Source organism: Haliotis cracherodii, unplaced genomic scaffold, assembly GCF_022045235.1.
Source record: "Haliotis cracherodii isolate W230 unplaced genomic scaffold, xgHalCrac1.p SCAF_3, whole genome shotgun sequence".
NCBI lineage: Eukaryota > Metazoa > Mollusca > Gastropoda > Lepetellida > Haliotidae > Haliotis > Haliotis cracherodii.
This window is the reverse complement of record NW_027266286.1, coordinates 21559765-21580663: the sequence shown is the minus strand read 5'-3', so window position 1 is coordinate 21580663 and position 20899 is coordinate 21559765. Positions and strand designations below refer to the sequence as shown.

Below are 20899 nucleotides of genomic sequence, written 5' to 3'. Positions count from 1 at the left end.
CCGAAGTGATGCAGGTCTCATACGTTTACCACTTCAGTGAAACCCATGAGCACGGGTATGGTGCTGACAAACCTAGAAACATAATCGGGGCGAACCGAGATTGGAACCCACAATCATAGGTTTCTGGCGTGCCCAAAGGACACAGCGAATCGCGGCGCTCTAGATGACGCCTTAATGGTTCTGAATCTCCATGAGGCACAGGGGACCTATGCTGAACTGAAATCCTTACAGAGGGAACTGCAAGAATCTTTCCAGAATCACTGTGGTCATGAGGCTTAATACTTTGGTTTGGTTGGTTTGTTGTTTAACGCCGCACTCAGCAATATCCAGCTATATGACGTCAGTCTGTAAGTAATCAGGTCTGGACCAGACAATCCAGTGATTAATATCATGAGCATTGATCCACGCACTTTGGGGTCGATGACATGCATCAACCAAGTCAGCGAGCATGACCACCCGATCCCGTTAGTCGCCTCCTATGACAAGCATTGTCACCTTTTACAGCATGCATGGGTTGCGGAAGACCTATTCTTCCTTGGATCTTCACGGGGCTTAATAATTATAACAGTGAGTGAGTATGTTTTTATGCCACTTTTAGCAATATTTCAGCAATATCACAGCGGGGGATACCAGATATGGGCTTCACACATTGTACCCATGTCGGGATTCGAACCTGGACGAGGAAACGCTTTAACCACTAGGCTACCCGACCGCCCCTAATAATGATAATAGTAGTAGTAGTAGAAGTAGTAGTAGTAGTAGTAGTAGTAGTAGTACAACGACAACAACAACAATGATAATAGCAATAATGGTGATGCATGTTCACAGCACATATGGTTATACAATTCAAGTTGCATCTCAGCTCCCTGGGGAGCCCCACAGATCCTCACAGACAAGCAGTGAGTAACAAACATAGGGAACCTGGTACTTATCCGGTAGGGCTGGGACGATACACCAACTGTGAGATCCGGTACATATCACGATACTTTACTCACAATCCGATATGTATCACAATACTTGCACGTGCTCTTATCTGTGGTTCCTAAGCCATCTTTTTCATAGACAGGATGGCCAAATACTGGGGACACTGACGAATTACAGCTGGCAGTGTCAAGTATGGCACAACAAATGTAAACATTTATGTTTTGACTTTTAACATGCACAACTGATTAGTGTTTAGTGGAACAGTTATTAAAGCAAACATTTAAGGTCAGAATCAATATCTTTTACTTAGGGTACTTGTACAGAGAAGCAAAAAAATTGCAGTTCACCAATGCATCAGTGTATTGTTCCACCACTGTTATCCGTTGCCAGGATACCGGATACTAGGACCTACTGTTTTCTAGAATCCAGAGAGCAGAGAGTGCTAGTAAACTTACCTGGAAGAAGAAGTCGACACAGAGTGCCACTTCGACACTGCCGATCCAGTCTCGAGATCCCAGGAACGCTGGGCCCTTGTCCTCCATGGCCACTAGAGCCTTCTGGATGTCTGTAATTGATGGTACAGGATGTGACGTCGCTCCTCCTGCCCCCATCTGCTGTCTGTGAACCCACGAACACAGTGTCTGGAGGGTCCTATAGCCGCAGCCCCAACCCTGCACAACAAGTGTTCAATGAATTAGTCTGAAGTAATCACAGCCCCACCCTGCATAACAAGTGTTCAATAGTCAGAAGTAACCACAGCCACAAACCTGCATAACAAGTGTTCAATGAATTAGTCAGAAGTAACCACAGCCCCAAGCTAGCATGACAAGTGTTCAATGAATTAGTCAGAAGTAACCACAGCCCCAAACTAGCATGACAAGTGTTCAATGACTTAGTCAGAAGTAACCACAGCCCCAAACCTGCACAAAGATTTCAATGAATTAGTCAGAAGTAACCACAGCCCCAAACTAGTATAACAAGTGTTCAATGAATTAGTCAGAAGTAACCACAGCCCCAAGCTAGCATAACAAGTGTTCAATGAATTAGTCAGAAGTAACCACAGCCCCAAACCTGCACAACAAGTGTTCAATGAATTAGTCTGAAGTAACCACAGCCCCAAACCTGCACAACATGTGTTCAATGAATTAGTCAGAAGTAATTACAGCCGGAAATCTGCACAAGTGTTCAATGAATTAGTCAGAAGTAACCACAGCCCCAACCCTTCATAACAAAAAGTGTTTAGTGTACAGTGAAGTAACCACAGCCCCAACCCTGCATAACAAAAAGTGTTCAATGAATTAGTCTGAAGTAACCACTGCACCAACTCTACAAACAATCATTTTGTGATTAGTCTGCAATATTGACACCCCCTGCGTAATAGTCACATAGTGTAAAAAGTCATCTGATGCCAGTGTCATGTAGAAAAGAAACATCCATCAAACATAAGAAACAACTTTTACAGTGGTTTTACAGTGTTTCTATAACATGAGGTCTTGTTTCTTGAACCAGGGCATTACACTATACATTCATTTTACCACACTGGGTTTAAAATTCATTGGATTAGTGTGTCACTGACACTTTTAGAATTGTAATAGCACAATGTCATCAATAAGGTCTGCAAAGCAGTGTGATGCAAAGTCATTACAGCCATATCTCCAAGGAGATTACACTTGATCTCACTCAAGGGTTATCTCCTGCGTAGGCCTGTTTGAATGATAAAACACCATATTTCAGCTCTCGGCATGTCCTAATGTCGGAGGAAGAATCTCGGAGATGGCAGACCACAGATGTTAGTGAAACAAACAAGTCTGAGTCTAGTGCTTGCAGACCTAGGATGCTAGGATTCAAACACATGAGCACTGGATCTTGGCACAGTAAAGGGATGCAACCATGCAAAGTGAATTGCAGTGCCTTGATCTAAAGGTTGTGATGTGATGTTACAGATATATCATGGTGAATAGTTCCAGTTGTACATACTGTGCTGCGGTGGATGGATATTAGAGATATATCATGGTAAATAGTTCCTGTGGTACACACACTGCTATGGTTGAAGGATATTACAGATATATCATGGTAAATAGTTCCTGTGGTACATACTGTGCTACGAATGAAGGATGTTACAGATATATAATGGTAAATAGTTCCTGTGGTACATACTGTGCTACGAATGAAGGATGTTACAGATATATCACTGCTACAGTTGATTAATATCAGATGTTACAGATATATCATGGTAAATAGATCCTGTGGTACATACTGTGCTACGAATGAAGGATGTTACAGATATATCACTGCTACAGTTGATTAATATCAGATATTACAGATATGTCGTGGTAAATAGTTCCTGTGGTACATACTGTGCTATGATTGAAGGATATTACAGATATATCATGGTAAATAGTTCCTGTGGTACATACTGCACAGTTGATGAATATCAGATATTACAGATATATCATGGTAAACAGCTCCCGTGGTACATACAGTGCTACAAATGAAGGATGTTACAGATATATCATGGTAAATAGTTCCTGTGGTACATACTGCTACAGTTTATGAATATCACAGATATATCATGGTAAATAGTTCCTGTGCTACACACTGTGATACAGTTGATGGATATTACAGATATATCATGGTAAATAGTTCCACTGGTACATACTGTACTGCATATAGGTGATATAACAGGTATTTCAAGGTAAACAGTTCCTATGGGCTGTGTTACAGTAGGAACGATGCAGTTTTTTTCCCCATTCCAGACGCAATGCAATGAAATACGCTTCTGGACATGTTGGAGTTGTCTGCAAATGCCATGTTTCTCACATGGGACACACGGATCAGACAGATTTAGTGAGACATAACCCTCCGTTTGACTTACTCGGTCATCAACCCCATCACAGCCATAGTGGTAGTAGTCATAGTCTCCTGTCACCATGGCAACATCACTCCCTGGTGGAGCAATTCCTTCATGAACATTCACCTGTAAATCTGTCATGTTGAAACTATGGCACTTCACCTGAAACATACATACATCCAAATATGAACATTCACCTGTAAATCTGTCATGTTGAAACTATGGCACTTCACCTGAAACATACATACATCCAAATATGAACATTCACCTGTAAATCTGTCATGTTGAAACTATGGCACTTCACCTGAAACATACATACATCCAAATATACACAAGGACTGTCAGCTCAGAGTCGGTATACTGCAACAGAGTAGGGGAACCATGCTAAACTGCGTCAAGGTATTTCAGCCAGCTAGAAACGGAATTGGTCTGGACTAGTATAAGCAGCCAGACCCAAGCAGACACGTGCATGCATATTTCTATATGACTGCAATAATTAGGACCACTACGTTGAATCCTGTTTGACCTCACATCACCTTTGTGTGTTTATATTAAATCTGGAAATATTTAAGCAACGACAAAAGGACCTATTTCTGGAATCCTATTTCTGTAATTATAAAGTGCTTTTGTCATTAATCGGGGGACAATGATTTAGATTTTACAAATAGTACCACAATTTTACTGCTGGAATAATATCTCTTGAACCCTGGGCATCTTTTGCCAAATGATAACACTTATCCAGTGTATGTGAACGCAATTAAAGGCGAACTTGGTCACACTGATTAGCCAACTCTTGCAGTGATTATCAAAGGACTTTGACTATTTGTCAGCAGTCAGCCTTAATCAAGGAATTATCCAATTATGGCCTCTTACATTACAAGCTGGTGCAATATTGATGAGATTCTCATGCAGCAACAACAAAGGGCGGGTAACTCTCATGTACACCTCACCTGCCCTTCAAGATGGCGTCGTCCACGGATCACGAGAAGGTTTCGAGGAATGATGACATGGATGATCTCTTTCACGATGTTATCATGTCCGAAGAAAGGCAAGGATTAATGTTTTTAGGGTTTCTTAAAGAAATTAACCGACTGATCACAGCAAATATCTTTCGAAGTTATCATATCATGAACGTGATGATAAGATGAAGTCAGTCGACTCACTCGATATATTGCTCAACACGGTAGTAACCTACAGTGTAGGTGAATTCGTAGCCATGGAAACTTCGTAGACACTTCCAAGTCGTAGACAAAATATCACGGGAATCTTGTCGACATAACAAATATAATTGGAGAATAGACTTAAATTTTCTTTAATTACATATTGCATTATCAATGATTATTATGTGGCAAAAAGATCTATTTCAAATCTAAAATCTTTAAATGACAATAATGTTTTATTATGAAGTTTACATAATATGCACCTTTTCCATTTGGATGAGGGGTTGGTCACATCACCGTGAAAAAGAAGTTAATAAGTGTCTGAACGACACATTTTGATGTTATTAAGTTTTTCACGAGACTGTATTCTTGAAATGACGTAAACGCTGACGGTCTACTTCCACATTCATGGGGAAACCCCTGGGAATTCACCAGCTCGAAAAAATACAGAAGTGATATCTCTCATCATTCAGATCCTTTTTATCTTGAACTTAAAGTGTTTAAGCACAGAGTTTTATTATATCGTTCAATGATGGGTTGTAGCAAGGATATCTTTATAATGTCCCCGCAACACACAGTTTACTGCTCATTCTGTATCCCCTCATCCAGTTCATCAGTTCATTGTGTTTTACATCTTCAGTGAAATATAGAAAATAATACAGATGAAGTCATTTCCTAACTTTTGTATCATCAAGAATTATATCACGGCTGCTTAAACATGAGTTCACTTGATTAAGTTGATGTGTGTATTGTGATGATGTTTGTCTCCCCAGGAGCCAGGGGCAGGGGTTCAGGGAGGGGAGAGCTGAGGGGGAGAAGAGGGGACTAGCGGACGGATTCTCTCTGGGATTTGAGAAGGGAGCAGCTATTGGTTCAGAGGTAGGGCTTGTTAATCTTGTCATACCACACACGTAACATTGACAGTAGCGGGTGACCTTGCCTAGGTGAACACTACCAAGCTGACTGTCTTTCATTTCCCGATAAAGGTCAGTATGTCACATGGTTACGTTTTCAATCACGCGGAGACATACAGAACTCCTTTAGGGGAATTCCTCAATGTCTCAAAATAACATTAAAATAATTAGGGAAAACTGAGAGCGACATCGATTTAGGCTATGAATGATGCAGGCTTTGAATTCAGACGAATCATGTATATGTCAGGTCACCGAAATGAAGCGTCCATTCAAAGCTATAACAGAGAATGCTCGATTTTCTAAAAGAAATCACTGAGCTCCACACTATCGAGCCTCAGTAAATCGCGCCGCCTCCAGCGGTAATCCCCGTCATCAGCAGCTGCAGTATGACTCAAACACACACCAAAAGTTCACAGAAAGTTAACATTTATCCATTTTCAGCTTGAGCCGGGTCTGGATTTCTTTCCAATTCCAACGCTAACTTTACTGGGTGAAACTTGTATTTCAAGTGAATGACATTGCGATAGCCGCCATTTTCTGCCGTTTGTAAAACCAAGTCACTCCAAATGGAATGTTTGGGACGGATGATGTCACGACTCTCCCCGTTGATATAGTTCGCTTTCAATAATTAAAGTTTGATGTTTAATAGATTGTTTAAATGACACTGAACTCATACAACTGAGAATACAGGGTTTAAACATGTTCAATTAGAGTATACTTATAATGCCATGGGGAACTTGTGCATTTTATTAATTGATGTTTCCCTGATGTTGGTTAAGTCCAAACTGAAGTTGTACATTTGCACCCTACAGCCAAAGTGAGACTCAACATGACCAGAGAAAGAGTTTGTAAACAAAGTAGAAGGATTTCATTCCATAGGACAAATTCTAACTCTTCTTTCTATCTACAAATCTAAGAACAGGTAGTCTTAATAAATTCGCGCTCTGCTATTGTTTTGAGTTATTGTCTGTACCAAAACATATACTGATGCATATTGTTGTGTTCTGTGACAATTAGTGTGAGCATAACTGGCACAACACCATTTTTTTCTTCCAGTTAATTATTCTGGTAAAACATCCTGTATCATTTCATCTCTTTGATTGTTGTTTAATACGACACTCAGCGTTAGAAACTAACAGTTTTTGTCCACTAGTCCTTATAATTATAACATATAGAAAAACCCTTAAAATGGGCCAATTTCTACTAGTCCTTAGGATACCTTTACTATTGGACAGTTTGGTAAGGACTATAGGACTAATGCCAAATTCTAACGGTGGACACTCAAAAATATTCCAACTATGTGACGTCAACCTGTGAATAATCGAGTCTGGACCAGACAATCAAGTGATTTGATCAACGTCAGGGTATGATGTCACTCAATCAACCAAGTCACCAAATCCACCAAGCTGCATCTTCCCGAGGCAAGGGAGTTAACTGACTATAAAAATCCAGTTTCCACCCTTGCCGAACTTGGCTGGAATTATGAAGTTAGTCTTTTGCTGGACTAACGTGTCTATGCATAATCCAATCAAAATCGCGTAACGAAATCGAAGTAAGACTCTCTTTATTACAATATAGATCTTGATTATTGATCAGATCTTCTTCACTCGGCACCTCCATTTTTAAAGCAAATGCAAGTAATATGAGAGGTGGAATCTGATTGGTCAACTCTAATGGCCACTGGTGGGGCTACGATCAAGCACAGAAATACCAGTCAAGGTCGGCAAGGGTGGAAACTGGACTTTGCCTCTGGAAGATGACCCAGCTTCTTGTTACCTGGACAACAAGCATTGGCTGTTGGTGACTAATTCTGATGCACCAGGGTTATCATGTTAATGGTTGAGGTATCTTCAAAAGCATGTTTTTGTTGACTTTTTATATAGATGGGTTTCGAAATACAATATTTTAAATATCAGATACATGATACATGTTATACATGCTGACAATTTTATAGGGCGGTGGGGTAGCCTAGTGGTTAAAGCATTTTCTCGTCACTCTGAGGCCTGGGTTTGATTCCACACATTGGTACAATGTGTGACGCCCATTTCTGGTGTCCCCCACCGTGATATTGCTGGAATATTGCTAAAAGCGGCGTAAAACCCAACTCACTCACTCACTGACATTTTTTTAGGTACCGGTAAATTCTAAACTTCAAAAGAGTTGTTCACGGTGGCATTTTGTTTTGAACCTAGGATCCTAACACTTGTTACTATAGCTAACCATTCCTATACCAAGGATATATAAAAGATCTGAGTTTGTTAGGTGAATAAGTTATTATTATGTTTGTTAATATTTCAGCAAGGTTGGTTCAGTTTTGTGGGCAAGAAAAATAATCATTCTATGTTATTTGGTACCAGGTATCACAACGTCCCATATCAGTATGAGGATATCATGTGTTAACATACTTTGTTACCACTCATGTATTGCCCTGTGGGGATTCCGCGCTAGAATAGGTCCACAGCAACCTATGCTCTTCATAAGAGGTGACTAAATGGATCGGAAACATACAACTTGATGGATAACAACTTCTGTTTTTTGCATGTAGCAATTTTTGTCATAAGCTCAAGGGCCCACTTGCACAAAGCGATCTTAGCACTAAGATGATCGTAACTTTAACATAGGCTTACAATAGTCATAGCGTAAGATCACTTTGTGCAAGTGGGCCCAGCTTCATAAGCAGGAGTGTGATAAGTTCCAGCTTGGTAACGGGGTAAGAATCTACATTGAAATGTCGATAATGTACTAAATCAGAAGTTGTTATCCATAAATTTGTATGTTTTGTTATTTACTCATCACCGCCTCCGTGGTCTAGTGGTAGAGCGTCCGCCCGGAGAGCGGAAGGTCCAGGGTTCGATCCCGGGCCGCGTCATACAAAAAGACGTTAAAAGATTGTACTTGTTGTTACCCTGTCTGGCGCTCGGCTTTAAGGGGCTAAAACAAGGACTGGTCGGCTCGGAGTCAGTATACTGTGTCTGAGTGGGGTATTCATGTTAAACTGCGGCATGGTATCTCAGTGAGCTAGCACTATAAATCGGCATCAGTCCGGACTAGTACAAGCAGCCACACACACACATACACGTGCATGCACGTCGCTATATAAGTGCAATAATCTTGGCCGCGACGTTAAACCCCATTTCACCTCACCTCACCTATTTACTCATCAACTTCTAGAATGCCATTTAAACAGTTAAGTGGATCGGGTGGTCAGACTTAGTGACTGCAGAGCATGGATCCTTGCTATTAAGGGGCGGTGGGTAAAGTGTTCGCTCGTCACACTTAAAACCCGGGTTCGAATCTCCACATGGGTACAATGTGTGAAGCCCATTTCTGGTGTCCCCTGCTGTGATATTGCTGGAATATTGCTAAAAGCGGTGTAAAACAATACTCTCTTGTTACTCATAATATCAACGACAGGATTGTCTGGACCAGATGTGATTATTTACAGGTCGTTGCCACACAGCTGGGCAAATACAGACACGTCACTCAGGTACCGATACAATACGTAACGGGCTGACCCTCTCTCTCATTATTCCCCGATGGCAAGGAGCTTTGATCATGCTATCTTTACTTGATGTAATTTGTGACAAACAATATTCACTCACTCACCAATTTTGTTTTATTCATTCAGATTAGAATGTAAATAGTAATGATGTTTCAATGATTGCAATGGTTCAATGGTAACAACATTTTACCCAATACCAAATGATTGGAGAGTTTCATGACTGACTGTGGAGAGAGCTGATGGATAAGCTGCATAACATGTTAATGTCCACACAGCAGTGTATTTAAGGATGTACATATTTAGTCATCAGTCAGGGGCGGTCTGGTAGCCTAGTGGTTAAAGCGTTCGCTCGTCACGCCGAAGACCCAGGTTCGATGCCCGGCGTGGGTACAATATGTGAAGCCCATTTCTGGTGTCCCCCGCCGTGATATTGCTGGAATATTGCTAAAAGCGGTGTAAAACCAAACTCACTCACTTAGTCATCAGTCCACTGGGGGCATGGATGACCCAGTTGTCTAAGGCGCCCGAATTTACAGTGGAGAATTGCATCGTCCCTTAAGCACACCAAAACAATGTGGGTTCGAATCCTGGATTTTGTTTCTTGGTTTGTCAGCACCATTCCTATACTCATCGCTTCGGACTTTCCCCTCCTCGTGATATTACTGGAATACTGTCAAAAGTGGCTTTAAACCCAACTCACCTTGTCAATGTGCAAGAATCTGAATAAAATATAAGAACAGTAAAGCAATATTGGGGTTTATGACATTAGGAAATGTGCTGAACAGTGGAATGAAATATAATCAGTCTGTTCATGTTAATTCCTTGTGTAGTTATTTATTCGATTTGTGTTTCTATCTTGGTATTTGTATGAACGATTTCTGTGCTGCCGTTTTCGTCAGTTGTAGTTCCTCTTTGTGTCTCTAGGTGGGGTTTTACCAGGGCTACGTCGAGACATTACAGGAGCTGAATACACAAGAAGGGACATTGAAACCAAGGTGAGTCTAGCAAGAACGTCCACAAGGGCCATACACATGCAGGGACCAAGATCCAGATGAGGCATGCTGTGATGCTCATACTGGATAGCAAGCCAGGTAAGGCCGGCTCGTTGGTCCACACAGGTATTAAGGACCCTGAATAGGACCAAGATCCAGGTGAGGCATGCTGTGATGCTCATACTGGATAGCGACCCAGGTAAGGCCGGCTCGTTGGTCCACACAGGTATTAAGGACCCTGAATAGGACCAAGATCCAGGTGAGGCAAGCTGGTTGGTCCTCTATGACTCCACTGCTGTGATGCTCATACTGGATGGCGACCCAGGTAAGGCCGGCTCGTTGGTCAGCACAGGTATTAAGGACCCTGAATAGGACCAAGATCCAGGTGAGGCATGCTGGTTGGTCCTCTATGACTCCACTGCTGTGATGCTCATACTGGATGGCGACCCAGGTAAGGCCGGCTCGTTGGTCCACACAGGTATTAAGGACCCTGAATAGGACCAAGACCCAGGTGAGGCAAGCTGGCTGGTCCTCTATGACTCCACTGCTGTGATGCTCATACTGGATAGCGAAACAGGTAAGGCCGGCTCGTTGGTCCAGGTTTGTACAGCTAGGTGGTACATCACGGCCATAAAGATTTTAGGAGGTTCATTAGAACCGTAACGATTTTACGTAAACAGGACAGGGACAGAGGTCTAGGTGGGGCTAGCTAGGAGGTCCATTAGAACCTAACAATTTTACGTAAACAGGACAGGGACGGAGGTCTAGGTGGGGCTAGCTAGGAGGTCCATTAGAACCGTAACGATTTTAAGTAAACAGGACAAGGACAGAGGTCTAGGTGGGGCTAGCTAGGAGGTCCATTAGAACCGTAATGATTTTAAGTAAACAGGACAGGGACAGAGGTCTAGGTTGGGCTAGCTAGGAGGTCCATTAGAACCGTAACGATTTTAAGTAAACAGGACAGGGACGGAGGTCTAGGTTGGGCTAGCTAGGAGGTCCATTAGAACTGTAATGATTTTACGTAAACAGGACAGGGACGGAGGTCTAGGTTGGGCTAGCTAGGAGGTCCATTAGGACCGTAATGATTTTACGTAAACAGGACAGGGTCAGAGGTCTAGGTTGGGCTAGCTAGGAGGTCCATTAGAACTGTAATGATTTTAAGTAAACAGGACAAGGACGGAGGTCTAGGTGGGGCTAGCTAGGAGGTCCATTAGGACCGTAACAATTTTAAGTAAACAGGACAGGGATGGAGGTCTAGGTTGGGATAGCTAGGCGGTCCATTAGAACCGTAATGATTTTAAGTAAACAGGACAAGGACGGAGGTCTAGGTTTGGCTAGCTAGATGGTCCATCAGAACTGTAACGATTTCAAGTAAACAGGACAGGGACGGAGGTCTAGGTGGGGAGTGCTAGATAGTGCATTAAGACAATTAGAACCATAAAGTACACTGGACTGGAGACCCAAATTAAGCAGCTGTCCTTGTGTTCTGGTTTCTTTTTTTGTACCCAGCCATTACAGATGAGATTGTGGCTCATAAAGCCAAGGGATACTGTGACTCCCCAGGCCAATGAAGCCATGGAATACTGTGGCTCCCCAGGCCAATGAAGCCATGGAATACTGTGGCTCCCAAGGCCAATGAAGCCATGGAATACTGTTGCTCCCTAGGTCCATGATGCCATGAGATACTGTGGCTCCCAAGACCCATGAAGCCATGAGATACTGTGGCTTCCTAGGTCCACGAGGCCATGGCATACTGTAGCTCCCTAGGTCCATGAAGCCATGGGATACTATGGCTCCCAAGACCCATGAAGCCATGATATACTGTGGCTCCCAAGGCCAATGAAGCCATGGAATACTGTGGCTCCCAAGACACATGAAGCCATGGAATACTGTGGCTCCCAAGGCTCATAAAGCCAAGGGATACTGTGGCTCCTAAGGCCCATGAAGCCATGATAGACACAATTAGACTATCACTGACATGTTTCCCTCTTTCACCAGGGTTCAGAAGTCTCTGCAGGCCCTGGCGGCCATGTTGTCTCAGTTCCCTGTGGCAGATGTGATGAACCAGACTCTCTTTGAAGACCTGGAGAGGATACGTGCCAAGTTCAAACAGGTAGATACAGATTAGGACATTTATTAGAGTATATTCCTTTTTGTAATGAATATAAAATGTCAGCATTTATTAGAGTATATTCCTTTTTGTAATGAATATAAAATGTCAGTGCCAGAGAATAATCAGTCTCTGTTCAATGCCAATAAAGAATGTAAGGCAGTAAAGCCATGACCAGATAACTACCGGGTAATCTTTTCAATAAAGCAAAGAGTCACACTGTGACAGGCAGTCATACAGGCAATTCAAGGCATATATGTGATATGCAAAGGCTGTGGTGAGATTGTCTGTTAAATACAATTTGTGTTCCAGGTAACCTCCTTACTTGGAATAAGCACGTCATACGGGGCTCAAGACAAGAGCAAGGGCATGTCCTTCTGAGAGATCACCTCACAGGGTGCTACATGTGTACATAGTGAGACTACTGTCCAGACAACTGACATATCTGTATCCAAGGATGACTCGATGATGTTTGTTGCTTTATGACACACATGTCCTTCTGAGAGGTCACTTTAAAGGGTGCTACATCTGTACATAGTGAGACTACTGTCCAGACAACTGACATATCTGTATCCAAGGATGACTCGATGATGTTTGTTGCTTTATGACACACATGTCCTTCTGAGAGGTCACTTTAAAGGGTGCTACATCTGTACATAGTGAGACTACTGTCCAGACAACTGATATATCTGTATCCAAGGATGACTCGATGATATTTGTTGCTTTATGACACACATGTCCTTCTGAGAGGTCACTTTAAAGGGTGCTACATCTGTACATAGTGAGACTACTGTCCAGACAGCTGACATATCTGTATCCAAGGATGACTCGATGATGTTTGTTGCTTTGTGACACACTCAACAATACTTCAGCTGTATTATAGCAGACTGTAAATAATCAAGCCTGGACCAGACAAATGATTATGATAATATGAGCAGTGTTACATCCTGGGTACAATGGCATGTAGTCAACCAAGTCACTGAGTCTGACCACCATTGCTCTGTAATATGACAACCAGGCACAACCTTCTGCAACAGGAACAGAGAGCTCCAAGGTTGGAGTTAGTCCTCACAAGTCCACTGATTACTTAGACACAATGACACTATGTGGAGACAGTAGCTGTTGTGTATCAAGTGGGTGTGTTACCATGGTTACAGAGAGACTATGCTCCACAACCAGGTTCCCAATGCCTTATATCTTTATGTGAAACTGTGACACTGTAGTTAGGATAACCATTAACTGTTAGACTGATGTATGTCATGCACAAAATTGGGGCACAGGTAGCTCAGTCGTTGTGCGGAGTTACGTCCCTTGGGCACGCCAGAAGCCTATGATTGTGGGTTTGAATCCCGGTTCGCCCCAATTCTGTTTCTAGGTTTGTCAGCACCATACCTGTGCTCGTGGGTTTCACCAAAGTTGCAAACATCTGAGACCTGCATCATTTCGGGCTTTCCTCCCACATTGAGCTGACACGCCGCGATATAACTGTAATACTGTTAAAAGCGGCGTGAAACACAACTCACTCACTCACTCATGCACATAATACACAGACAAGACAGGATCAGAATCACTTGCATTGAGCTTGTTGGGACTGCCAACTTTCAGTTGAATGTGCTCAGGATGAATTGATCAATGACTTTATTCACGAAAGAGACTCATGTGAGTCGAGTTGTACGTTGGGTTGTGATAACTCACGACTGATAGTGTCAACATCATTTGGGAGGTCACTGAACTGTGGATGTCAACATGATTTGTGATTTCTGACTGGAAATCTCCACATGGATTATGATGATAGGTATGAGGGTCGTAATGGGTTTTAATGCTTAACGTAAAACACACTTCAAACACTTTGATAAACATAAAAATTCATCTTTTTTTATTGTAAATGCTTATCGTAAAATACCTAAAAATAACTGCTTAACGTATATGAATAATTTTCTGCTTATTGTAAAATGATTAAAATGGTCAAAAACAGTCTGTCTTCAAGACCCAAATGCTTCGCCACAGAAAACAGGCTGTGCAACTGACGCAGGGGACCAGTCTAGAATGTTTAGCGATTTGAGATTTTACCTGGTATTAAAAATATGAATTGTCAGGATGAAACAAAATGAGAATTAAAAGTCCCATGTCCTGCCATGGCTGATTTAGGAATTTTTAGGGACGATTTTATTGAAAAAGAAGAAAAATTACTGCTTAATGAAAAAGTACCCTAAATTTTACTGCTTACTGCTTATGGGACTCCCCCATCAGGACCCTCAGGTATGGAGATATAATTCAAATGTCATGTCATCAATATAAGAAACATTAATGTGTTCTCCAATGATGTTCTATGAAAGAAACAACCCAAAAAGATTCTTTCAATATCATCTGAGAGGTGGTAATAAAAAAGTCTATTCAGAAACAAACTATCCACGTGCTCAGTTGGAAAATACCAGACTGACAACACTTCAGCATAGATACCTGATTGTAAATAAAAGCGACAAAACCCTTTCCATATTCCTAAGAAATCTCTACCAAAATCACAGAATGATTCCGACTATATCATGAGCATGGGTTTATGAATCACTGTCATATGGGGGTGTTTTCGAAAAGGTGAGAGGTAGCACCCATCACAAACACATACAAAGTCTAGTCAGTGGGTAAATCAGTGGAAGGGAATTGGCAATTTGATGTTTTTTAACAATATACAATCGTCAATATGTCTGAAATTTGGCCAAATTACCTTGTTTTGACTTTGCCAACCGGGGCAGAAATTCCGATTCAGTGTGTGTGTAGAATTTTTGTTCAACATGTGACAAATTCGAAGTTGGTAGAGCATGACTGAGACAACTGAATGTAACGTCCATATTTGACCCAAAATAAACTGAATTTCACTTGGAGAATGCGGGTATCGATCCCGGTACCTCCCGCATGCAAAGCGGGCGCTCTACCATGTGAGCTAATCCCCCATGTGCAAGACATTCATAAAAAGCCAAATAAGAACATTATTTTACAAAAACAAAAACAGCAAAACACTTGGAGAATCCGGGTATCGATCCCGGTACCTCTCGCATGCTAAGCGAGCGCTCTACCATTTGAGCTAATTCCCCTGATGACGGAGTAGGTGTGTCTTCATTCAATGTATTTTTCACAATCACCTGTAGCGGTTTGGGGCATGAACGCTAAGCCTTCCACCTTGATTGACCTTGTAGTGACAGATGGGTTCCTCCAGCCTTCCACCTTGATTGTCCTTGTAGTGACAGATGGGTTGCTCCAGCTTTGAGAGAAACTTGCTTTTACATTTGGAAGTCAGTGTGTGAGTAGAATTTGTTTTGTAACAAATTCGAAGTTTGTAGAACTTGACTGAGACAACTGAATGTAGCGTCCATATTTGAGCCAAAAATAAACTGAATTTCACTTGGAGAATGCGGGTATCGATCCCGGTACCTCCTGCATGCAAAGCGGGCGCTCTACCATGTGAGCTAATCCCCCTGTGCTAGACATTCATAAAAAGCCAAATAAGAACAATATTTCACAAAAACAAAACAGCAAAACACTTGGAAAATCCGGGTATCGGTCCCGGTACCTCTCGCAAGCTGAGCGAGCGCTCTACCATTTGAGCTAATTCCCCTGATGACGGAGTAGGTGTGTCTTCATTCAATGTATTTTTCACAATCACCTGTAGCGGTTTGGGGCATGAACGCTAAGCCTTCCACCTTGATTGACCTTGTAGTGACAGATGGGTTCCTCCAGCCTTCCACCTTGATTGTCCTTGTAGTGACAGATGGGTTGCTCCAGCTTTGAGAGAAACTTGCTTTTACATTTGGAAGTCAGTATGTGTGTAGTATTTGTTTTGAACATGTAGCAAGTTTGAAGTTGGTAAAACTTGACTGAGACAACTGAATGTAACGTCCATATTTGACCCAAAAATAAACTGAATTTCACTTGGAGAATGCGAGTATGGATCCCGGTACCTCCCGCATGCAAAGCGGGCGCTCTACCATGTGAGCTAATCCCCCTGTGCAAGACATTCATAAAAAGCCAAATAAAAACAATATTTCACAAAAACAAAACAGCAAAACACTTGGAGAATCCGGGTATCGATCCCGGTACCTCTCGCATGCTAAGCTAGCGCTCTACCATTTGAGCTAATTCCCCTGATGACGGAGTAGGTGTGTCTTCATTCAATGTATTTTTCACAATCACCTGTAGCGGTTTGGGGCATGAACGCTAAGCCTTCCACCTTGATTGACCTTGTAGTGACAGATGGGTTCCTCCAGCCTTCCACCTTGATTGTCCTTGTAGTGACAGATTGGTTGCTCCAGCTTTGAGAGAAACTTGCTTTTACATTTGGAAGTCAGTGTGTGTGTAGAATTTCTTTTGAACATGTAACAAGTTTGAAGTTGGTAGAACTTGACTGAGACAACTGAATGTAACGTCCATATTTGACCCCCCAAAAAAATGAACTTCACTTGGAGAATCCGGGTATCGATCCCGGTACCTCCCGCATGCAAAGCGGGAGCTCTACCATGTGAGCTAATCCCCCTGTGCAAGACATTCATGAAAAGCCAAATAAGAACAATATTTCACAAAAACAAAACAGCAAAACACTTGGAGAATCCGGGTATCGATCCCGGTACCTCTCGCATGCTAAGCGAGCGCTCTACCATTTGAGCTAATTCCCCTGATGACGGAGTAGGTGTGTCTTCATTCAATGTATTTTTCACAATCACCTGTAGCGGTTTGGGGCATGAACGCTAAGCCTTCCACCTTGATTGACCTTGTAGTGACAGATGGGTTCCTCCAGCCTTCCACCTTGATTGTCCTTGTAGTGACAGATGGGTTGCTCCAGCTTTGAGAGAAACTTGCTTTCACATTTGGAAGTCAGTATGTGTGTAGAATTTGTTTTGAACATGTAACAAGTTTGAAGTTGGTAAAACTTGACTGAGACAACTGAATGTAACGTCCATATTTGAGCCAAAAATAAACTGAATTTCACTTGGAGAATCCGGGTATCGATCCCGGTACCTCCCGCATGCAAAGCGGGCGCTCTACCATGTGAGCTAATCCCCCTGTGCAAGACATTCATAAAAAGTCAGATAAGAACAATATTTTACAAAAACAAAAACAGCAAAACACTTGGAGAATCCGGGTATCGATCCCGGTACCTCTCGCATGCTAAGCGAGCGCTCTACCATTTGAGCTAATTCCCCTGATGACGGAGTAGGTGTGTCTTCATTCAATGTATTTTTCACAATCACCTGTAGCGGTTTGGGGCATGAACGCTAAGCCTTCCACCTTGATTGACCTTGTAGTGACAGATGGGTTCCTCCAGCCTTCCACCTTGATTGTCCTTGTAGTGACAGATGGGTTGCTCCAGCTTTGAGAGAAACTTGCTTTTACATTTGGAAGTCAGTATGTGTGTAGAATTTGTTTTGAACATGTAACAAGTTTGAAGTTGGTAAAACTTGACTGAGACAACTGAATGTAACGTCCATATTTGAGCCAAAAATAAACTGAATTTCACTTGGAGAATCCGGGTATCGATCCCGGTACCTCCCGCATGCAAAGCGGGCGCTCTACCATGTGAGCTAATCCCCCTGTGCAAGACATTCATAAAAAGTCAGATAAGAACAATATTTTACAAAAACAAAAACAGCAAAACACTTGGAGAATCCGGGTATCGATCCCGGTACCTCTCGCATGCTAAGCGAGCGCTCTACCATTTGAGCTAATTCCCCTGATGACGGAGTAGGTGTGTCTTCATTCAATGTATTTTTCACAATCACCTGTAGCGGTTTGGGGCATGAACGCTAAGCCTTCCACCTTGATTGACCTTGTAGTGACAGATGGGTTCCTCCAGCCTTCCACCTTGATTGTCCTTGTAGTGACAGATGGGTTGCTCCAGCTTTGAGAGAAACTTGCTTTCACATTTGGAAGTCAGTATGTGTGTAGAATTTGTTTTGAACATGTAACAAGTTTGAAGTTGGTAAAACTTGACTGAGACAACTGAATGTAACGTCCATATTTGAGCCAAAAATAAACTGAATTTCACTTGGAGAATCCGGGTATCGATCCCGGTACCTCCCGCATGCAAAGCGGGCGCTCTACCATGTGAGCTAATCCCCCTGTGCAAGACATTCATAAAAAGTCAGATAAGAACAATATTTTACAAAAACAAAAACAGCAAAACACTTGGAGAATCCGGGTATCGATCCCGGTACCTCTCGCATGCTAAGCGAGCGCTCTACCATTTGAGCTAATTCCCCTGATGACGGAGTAGGTGTGTCTTCATTCAATGTATTTTTCACAATCACCTGTAGCGGTTTGGGGCATGAACGCTAAGCCTTCCACCTTGATTGACCTTGTAGTGACAGATGGGTTCCTCCAGCCTTCCACCTTGATTGTCCTTGTAGTGACAGATGGGTTGCTCCAGCTTTGAGAGAAACTTGCTTTCACATTTGGAAGTCAGTATGTGTGTAGAATTTGTTTTGAACATGTAACAAGTTTGAAGTTGGTAAAACTTGACTGAGACAACTGAATGTAACGTCCATATTTGAGCCAAAAATAAACTGAATTTCACTTGGAGAATCCGGGTATCGATCCCGGTACCTCCCGCATGCAAAGCGGGCGCTCTACCATGTGAGCTAATCCCCCTGTGCAAGACATTCATAAAAAGTCAGATAAGAACAATATTTTACAAAAACAAAAACAGCAAAACACTTGGAGAATCCGGGTATCGATCCCGGTACCTCTCGCATGCTAAGCGAGCGCTCTACCATTTGAGCTAATTCCCCTGATGACGGAGTAGGTGTGTCTTCATTCAATGTATTTTTCACAATCACCTGTAGCGGTTTGGGGCATGAACGCTAAGCCTTCCACCTTGATTGACCTTGTAGTGACAGATGGGTTCCTCCAGCCTTCCACCTTGATTGTCCTTGTAGTGACAGATTGGTTGCTCCAGCTTTGAGAGAAACTTGCTTTTACATTTGGAAGTCAGTGTGTGTAGAATTTCTTTTGTAACAAGTTTGAAGTAGGTAGAACTTGACTGAGACAACTGAATGTAACGTCCAATTTTGAGCCAAAAATAAACTGAATTTCACTTGGAGAATCCGGGTATCGATCCCGGTACCTCCCGCATGCAAAGCGGGCGCTCTACCATGTGAGCTAATCCCCCTGTGCTAGACATTCATAAAAAGCCAAATAAGAACAATATTTTACAAAAACAAAACAGCAAAACACTTGGAGAATCCGGGTATCGATCCAGGTACCTCTCGCATGCTAAGCGAGCGCTCTACCATTTGAGCTAATTCCCCTGATGACGGAGTAGGTGTGTCTTCATTCCATGTATTTTTCACAATCACCTGTAGCGGTTTGGGGCATGAACGCTAAGCCTTCCACCTTGATTGACCTTGTAGTGACAGATGGGTTCCTCCAGCCTTCCACCTTGATTGTCCTTGTAGTGACAGATTGGTTGCTCCAGCTTTGAGAGAAACTTGCTTTTACATTTGGAAGTCAGTATGTGTGTAGAATTTCTTTTGTAACAAATTCGAAGTTTGTAGAACTTGACTGAGACAACTGAATGTAACGTCCATATTTGAGCCAAAAATAAACTGAATTTCACTTGGAGAATGCGGGTATGGATCCCGGTACCTCCCGCATGCAAAGCGGGCGCTCTACCATGTGAGCTAATCCCCCTGTGCAAGACATTCATGAAAAGCCAAATAAGAACAATATTTCACAAAAACAAAACAGCAAAACACTTGGAGAATCCGGGTATCGATCCCGGTACCTCTCGCATGCTAAGCGAGCGCTCTACCATTTGAGCTAATTCCCCTGATGACGGAGTAGGTGTGTCTTCATTCAATGTATTTTTCACAATCACCTGTAGCGGTTTGGGGCATGAACGCTAAGCCTTCCACCTTGATTGACCTTGTAGTGACAGATGGGTTCCTCCAGCCTTCCACCTTGATTGTCCTTGTAGTGACAGATTGGTTGCTCCAGCTTTGAGAGAAACTTGCTTTTACATTTGGAAGTCAGTGTGTGTGTAGAATTTCTTTTGTAACAAATTCGAAGTTTGTAGAACTTGACTGAGACAACTGAATGTAACGTCCATATTTGAGCCAAAAATAAACTGAATTTCACTTGGAGAATGCGGGTATCGATCCCGGTACCTTCCGCATGCAAAGCGGGCGCTCTACCATGTGAGCTAATCCCCCTGTGCAAGACATTCATAAAAAGCCAAATAAAAACAATATTTCACAAAAACAAAACAGCAAAACACTTGGAGAATCCGGGTATCGATCCCGGTACCTCTCGCATGCTAAGCGAGCGCTCTACCATTTGAGCTAATTCCCCTGATGACGGAGTAGGTGTGTCTTCATTCAATGTATTTTTCACAATCACCTGTAGCGGTTTGGGGCATGAACGCTAAGCCTTCCACCTTGATTGACCTTGTAGTGACAGA

General features: G+C 42.5%; 2 protein-coding genes and 14 non-coding genes across 16 annotated transcripts; 1 reads left to right on the top strand and 15 right to left on the bottom strand.

Annotated features, from left to right (window-relative positions):
- Positions 1 to 1325: 1325 nt before the first annotated feature.
- Positions 1326 to 4689, bottom strand: LOC139475152 (ufm1-specific protease 1-like). Its single transcript, XM_071258407.1, has 3 exons — positions 4649 to 4689; positions 3800 to 3937; positions 1326 to 1595 (listed from the first exon to the last, which is right to left on the bottom strand). Exons 2-3 carry the CDS (start codon positions 3914 to 3916, stop codon positions 1326 to 1328), a joined length of 387 nt encoding a protein of 128 aa, XP_071114508.1. The 5' UTR covers positions 3917 to 3937; positions 4649 to 4689.
- Positions 4690 to 4737: 48 nt separating this feature from the next.
- Positions 4738 to 15219, top strand: LOC139474399 (protein LTO1 homolog). The gene is made up of 5 exons (XM_071257391.1): positions 4738 to 4823; positions 5709 to 5814; positions 10276 to 10346; positions 12342 to 12456; positions 12766 to 15219. Exons 1-5 carry the CDS (start codon positions 4738 to 4740, stop codon positions 12832 to 12834), a joined length of 447 nt encoding a protein of 148 aa, XP_071113492.1. The 3' UTR covers positions 12835 to 15219.
- A 250-nt stretch (positions 15220 to 15469) lies between these two features.
- Trnaa-agc (transfer RNA alanine (anticodon AGC)) lies at positions 15470 to 15542 on the bottom strand. Its single transcript has one exon. It is a non-coding gene; the product is annotated as a tRNA-Ala (tRNA).
- A 1363-nt stretch (positions 15543 to 16905) lies between these two features.
- Trnaa-ugc (transfer RNA alanine (anticodon UGC)) lies at positions 16906 to 16978 on the bottom strand. The gene has a single exon. It is a non-coding gene; the product is annotated as a tRNA-Ala (tRNA).
- A 66-nt stretch (positions 16979 to 17044) lies between these two features.
- On the bottom strand, positions 17045 to 17117 carry Trnaa-agc (transfer RNA alanine (anticodon AGC)). The gene has a single exon. It is a non-coding gene; the product is annotated as a tRNA-Ala (tRNA).
- A 315-nt stretch (positions 17118 to 17432) lies between these two features.
- On the bottom strand, positions 17433 to 17505 carry Trnaa-ugc (transfer RNA alanine (anticodon UGC)). The gene has a single exon. It is a non-coding gene; the product is annotated as a tRNA-Ala (tRNA).
- Positions 17506 to 17572: 67 nt separating this feature from the next.
- Positions 17573 to 17645, bottom strand: Trnaa-agc (transfer RNA alanine (anticodon AGC)). Its single transcript has one exon. It is a non-coding gene; the product is annotated as a tRNA-Ala (tRNA).
- A 315-nt stretch (positions 17646 to 17960) lies between these two features.
- On the bottom strand, positions 17961 to 18033 carry Trnaa-ugc (transfer RNA alanine (anticodon UGC)). The gene has a single exon. It is a non-coding gene; the product is annotated as a tRNA-Ala (tRNA).
- A 67-nt stretch (positions 18034 to 18100) lies between these two features.
- Positions 18101 to 18173, bottom strand: Trnaa-agc (transfer RNA alanine (anticodon AGC)). Its single transcript has one exon. It is a non-coding gene; the product is annotated as a tRNA-Ala (tRNA).
- Positions 18174 to 18488: 315 nt separating this feature from the next.
- Positions 18489 to 18561, bottom strand: Trnaa-ugc (transfer RNA alanine (anticodon UGC)). The gene has a single exon. It is a non-coding gene; the product is annotated as a tRNA-Ala (tRNA).
- Positions 18562 to 18628: 67 nt separating this feature from the next.
- Positions 18629 to 18701, bottom strand: Trnaa-agc (transfer RNA alanine (anticodon AGC)). Its single transcript has one exon. It is a non-coding gene; the product is annotated as a tRNA-Ala (tRNA).
- A 315-nt stretch (positions 18702 to 19016) lies between these two features.
- Positions 19017 to 19089, bottom strand: Trnaa-ugc (transfer RNA alanine (anticodon UGC)). The gene has a single exon. It is a non-coding gene; the product is annotated as a tRNA-Ala (tRNA).
- A 67-nt stretch (positions 19090 to 19156) lies between these two features.
- Trnaa-agc (transfer RNA alanine (anticodon AGC)) lies at positions 19157 to 19229 on the bottom strand. Its single transcript has one exon. It is a non-coding gene; the product is annotated as a tRNA-Ala (tRNA).
- Positions 19230 to 19536: 307 nt separating this feature from the next.
- Positions 19537 to 19609, bottom strand: Trnaa-ugc (transfer RNA alanine (anticodon UGC)). Its single transcript has one exon. It is a non-coding gene; the product is annotated as a tRNA-Ala (tRNA).
- A 587-nt stretch (positions 19610 to 20196) lies between these two features.
- On the bottom strand, positions 20197 to 20269 carry Trnaa-agc (transfer RNA alanine (anticodon AGC)). The gene has a single exon. It is a non-coding gene; the product is annotated as a tRNA-Ala (tRNA).
- A 448-nt stretch (positions 20270 to 20717) lies between these two features.
- Trnaa-agc (transfer RNA alanine (anticodon AGC)) lies at positions 20718 to 20790 on the bottom strand. Its single transcript has one exon. It is a non-coding gene; the product is annotated as a tRNA-Ala (tRNA).
- Positions 20791 to 20899: the final 109 nt, after the last annotated feature.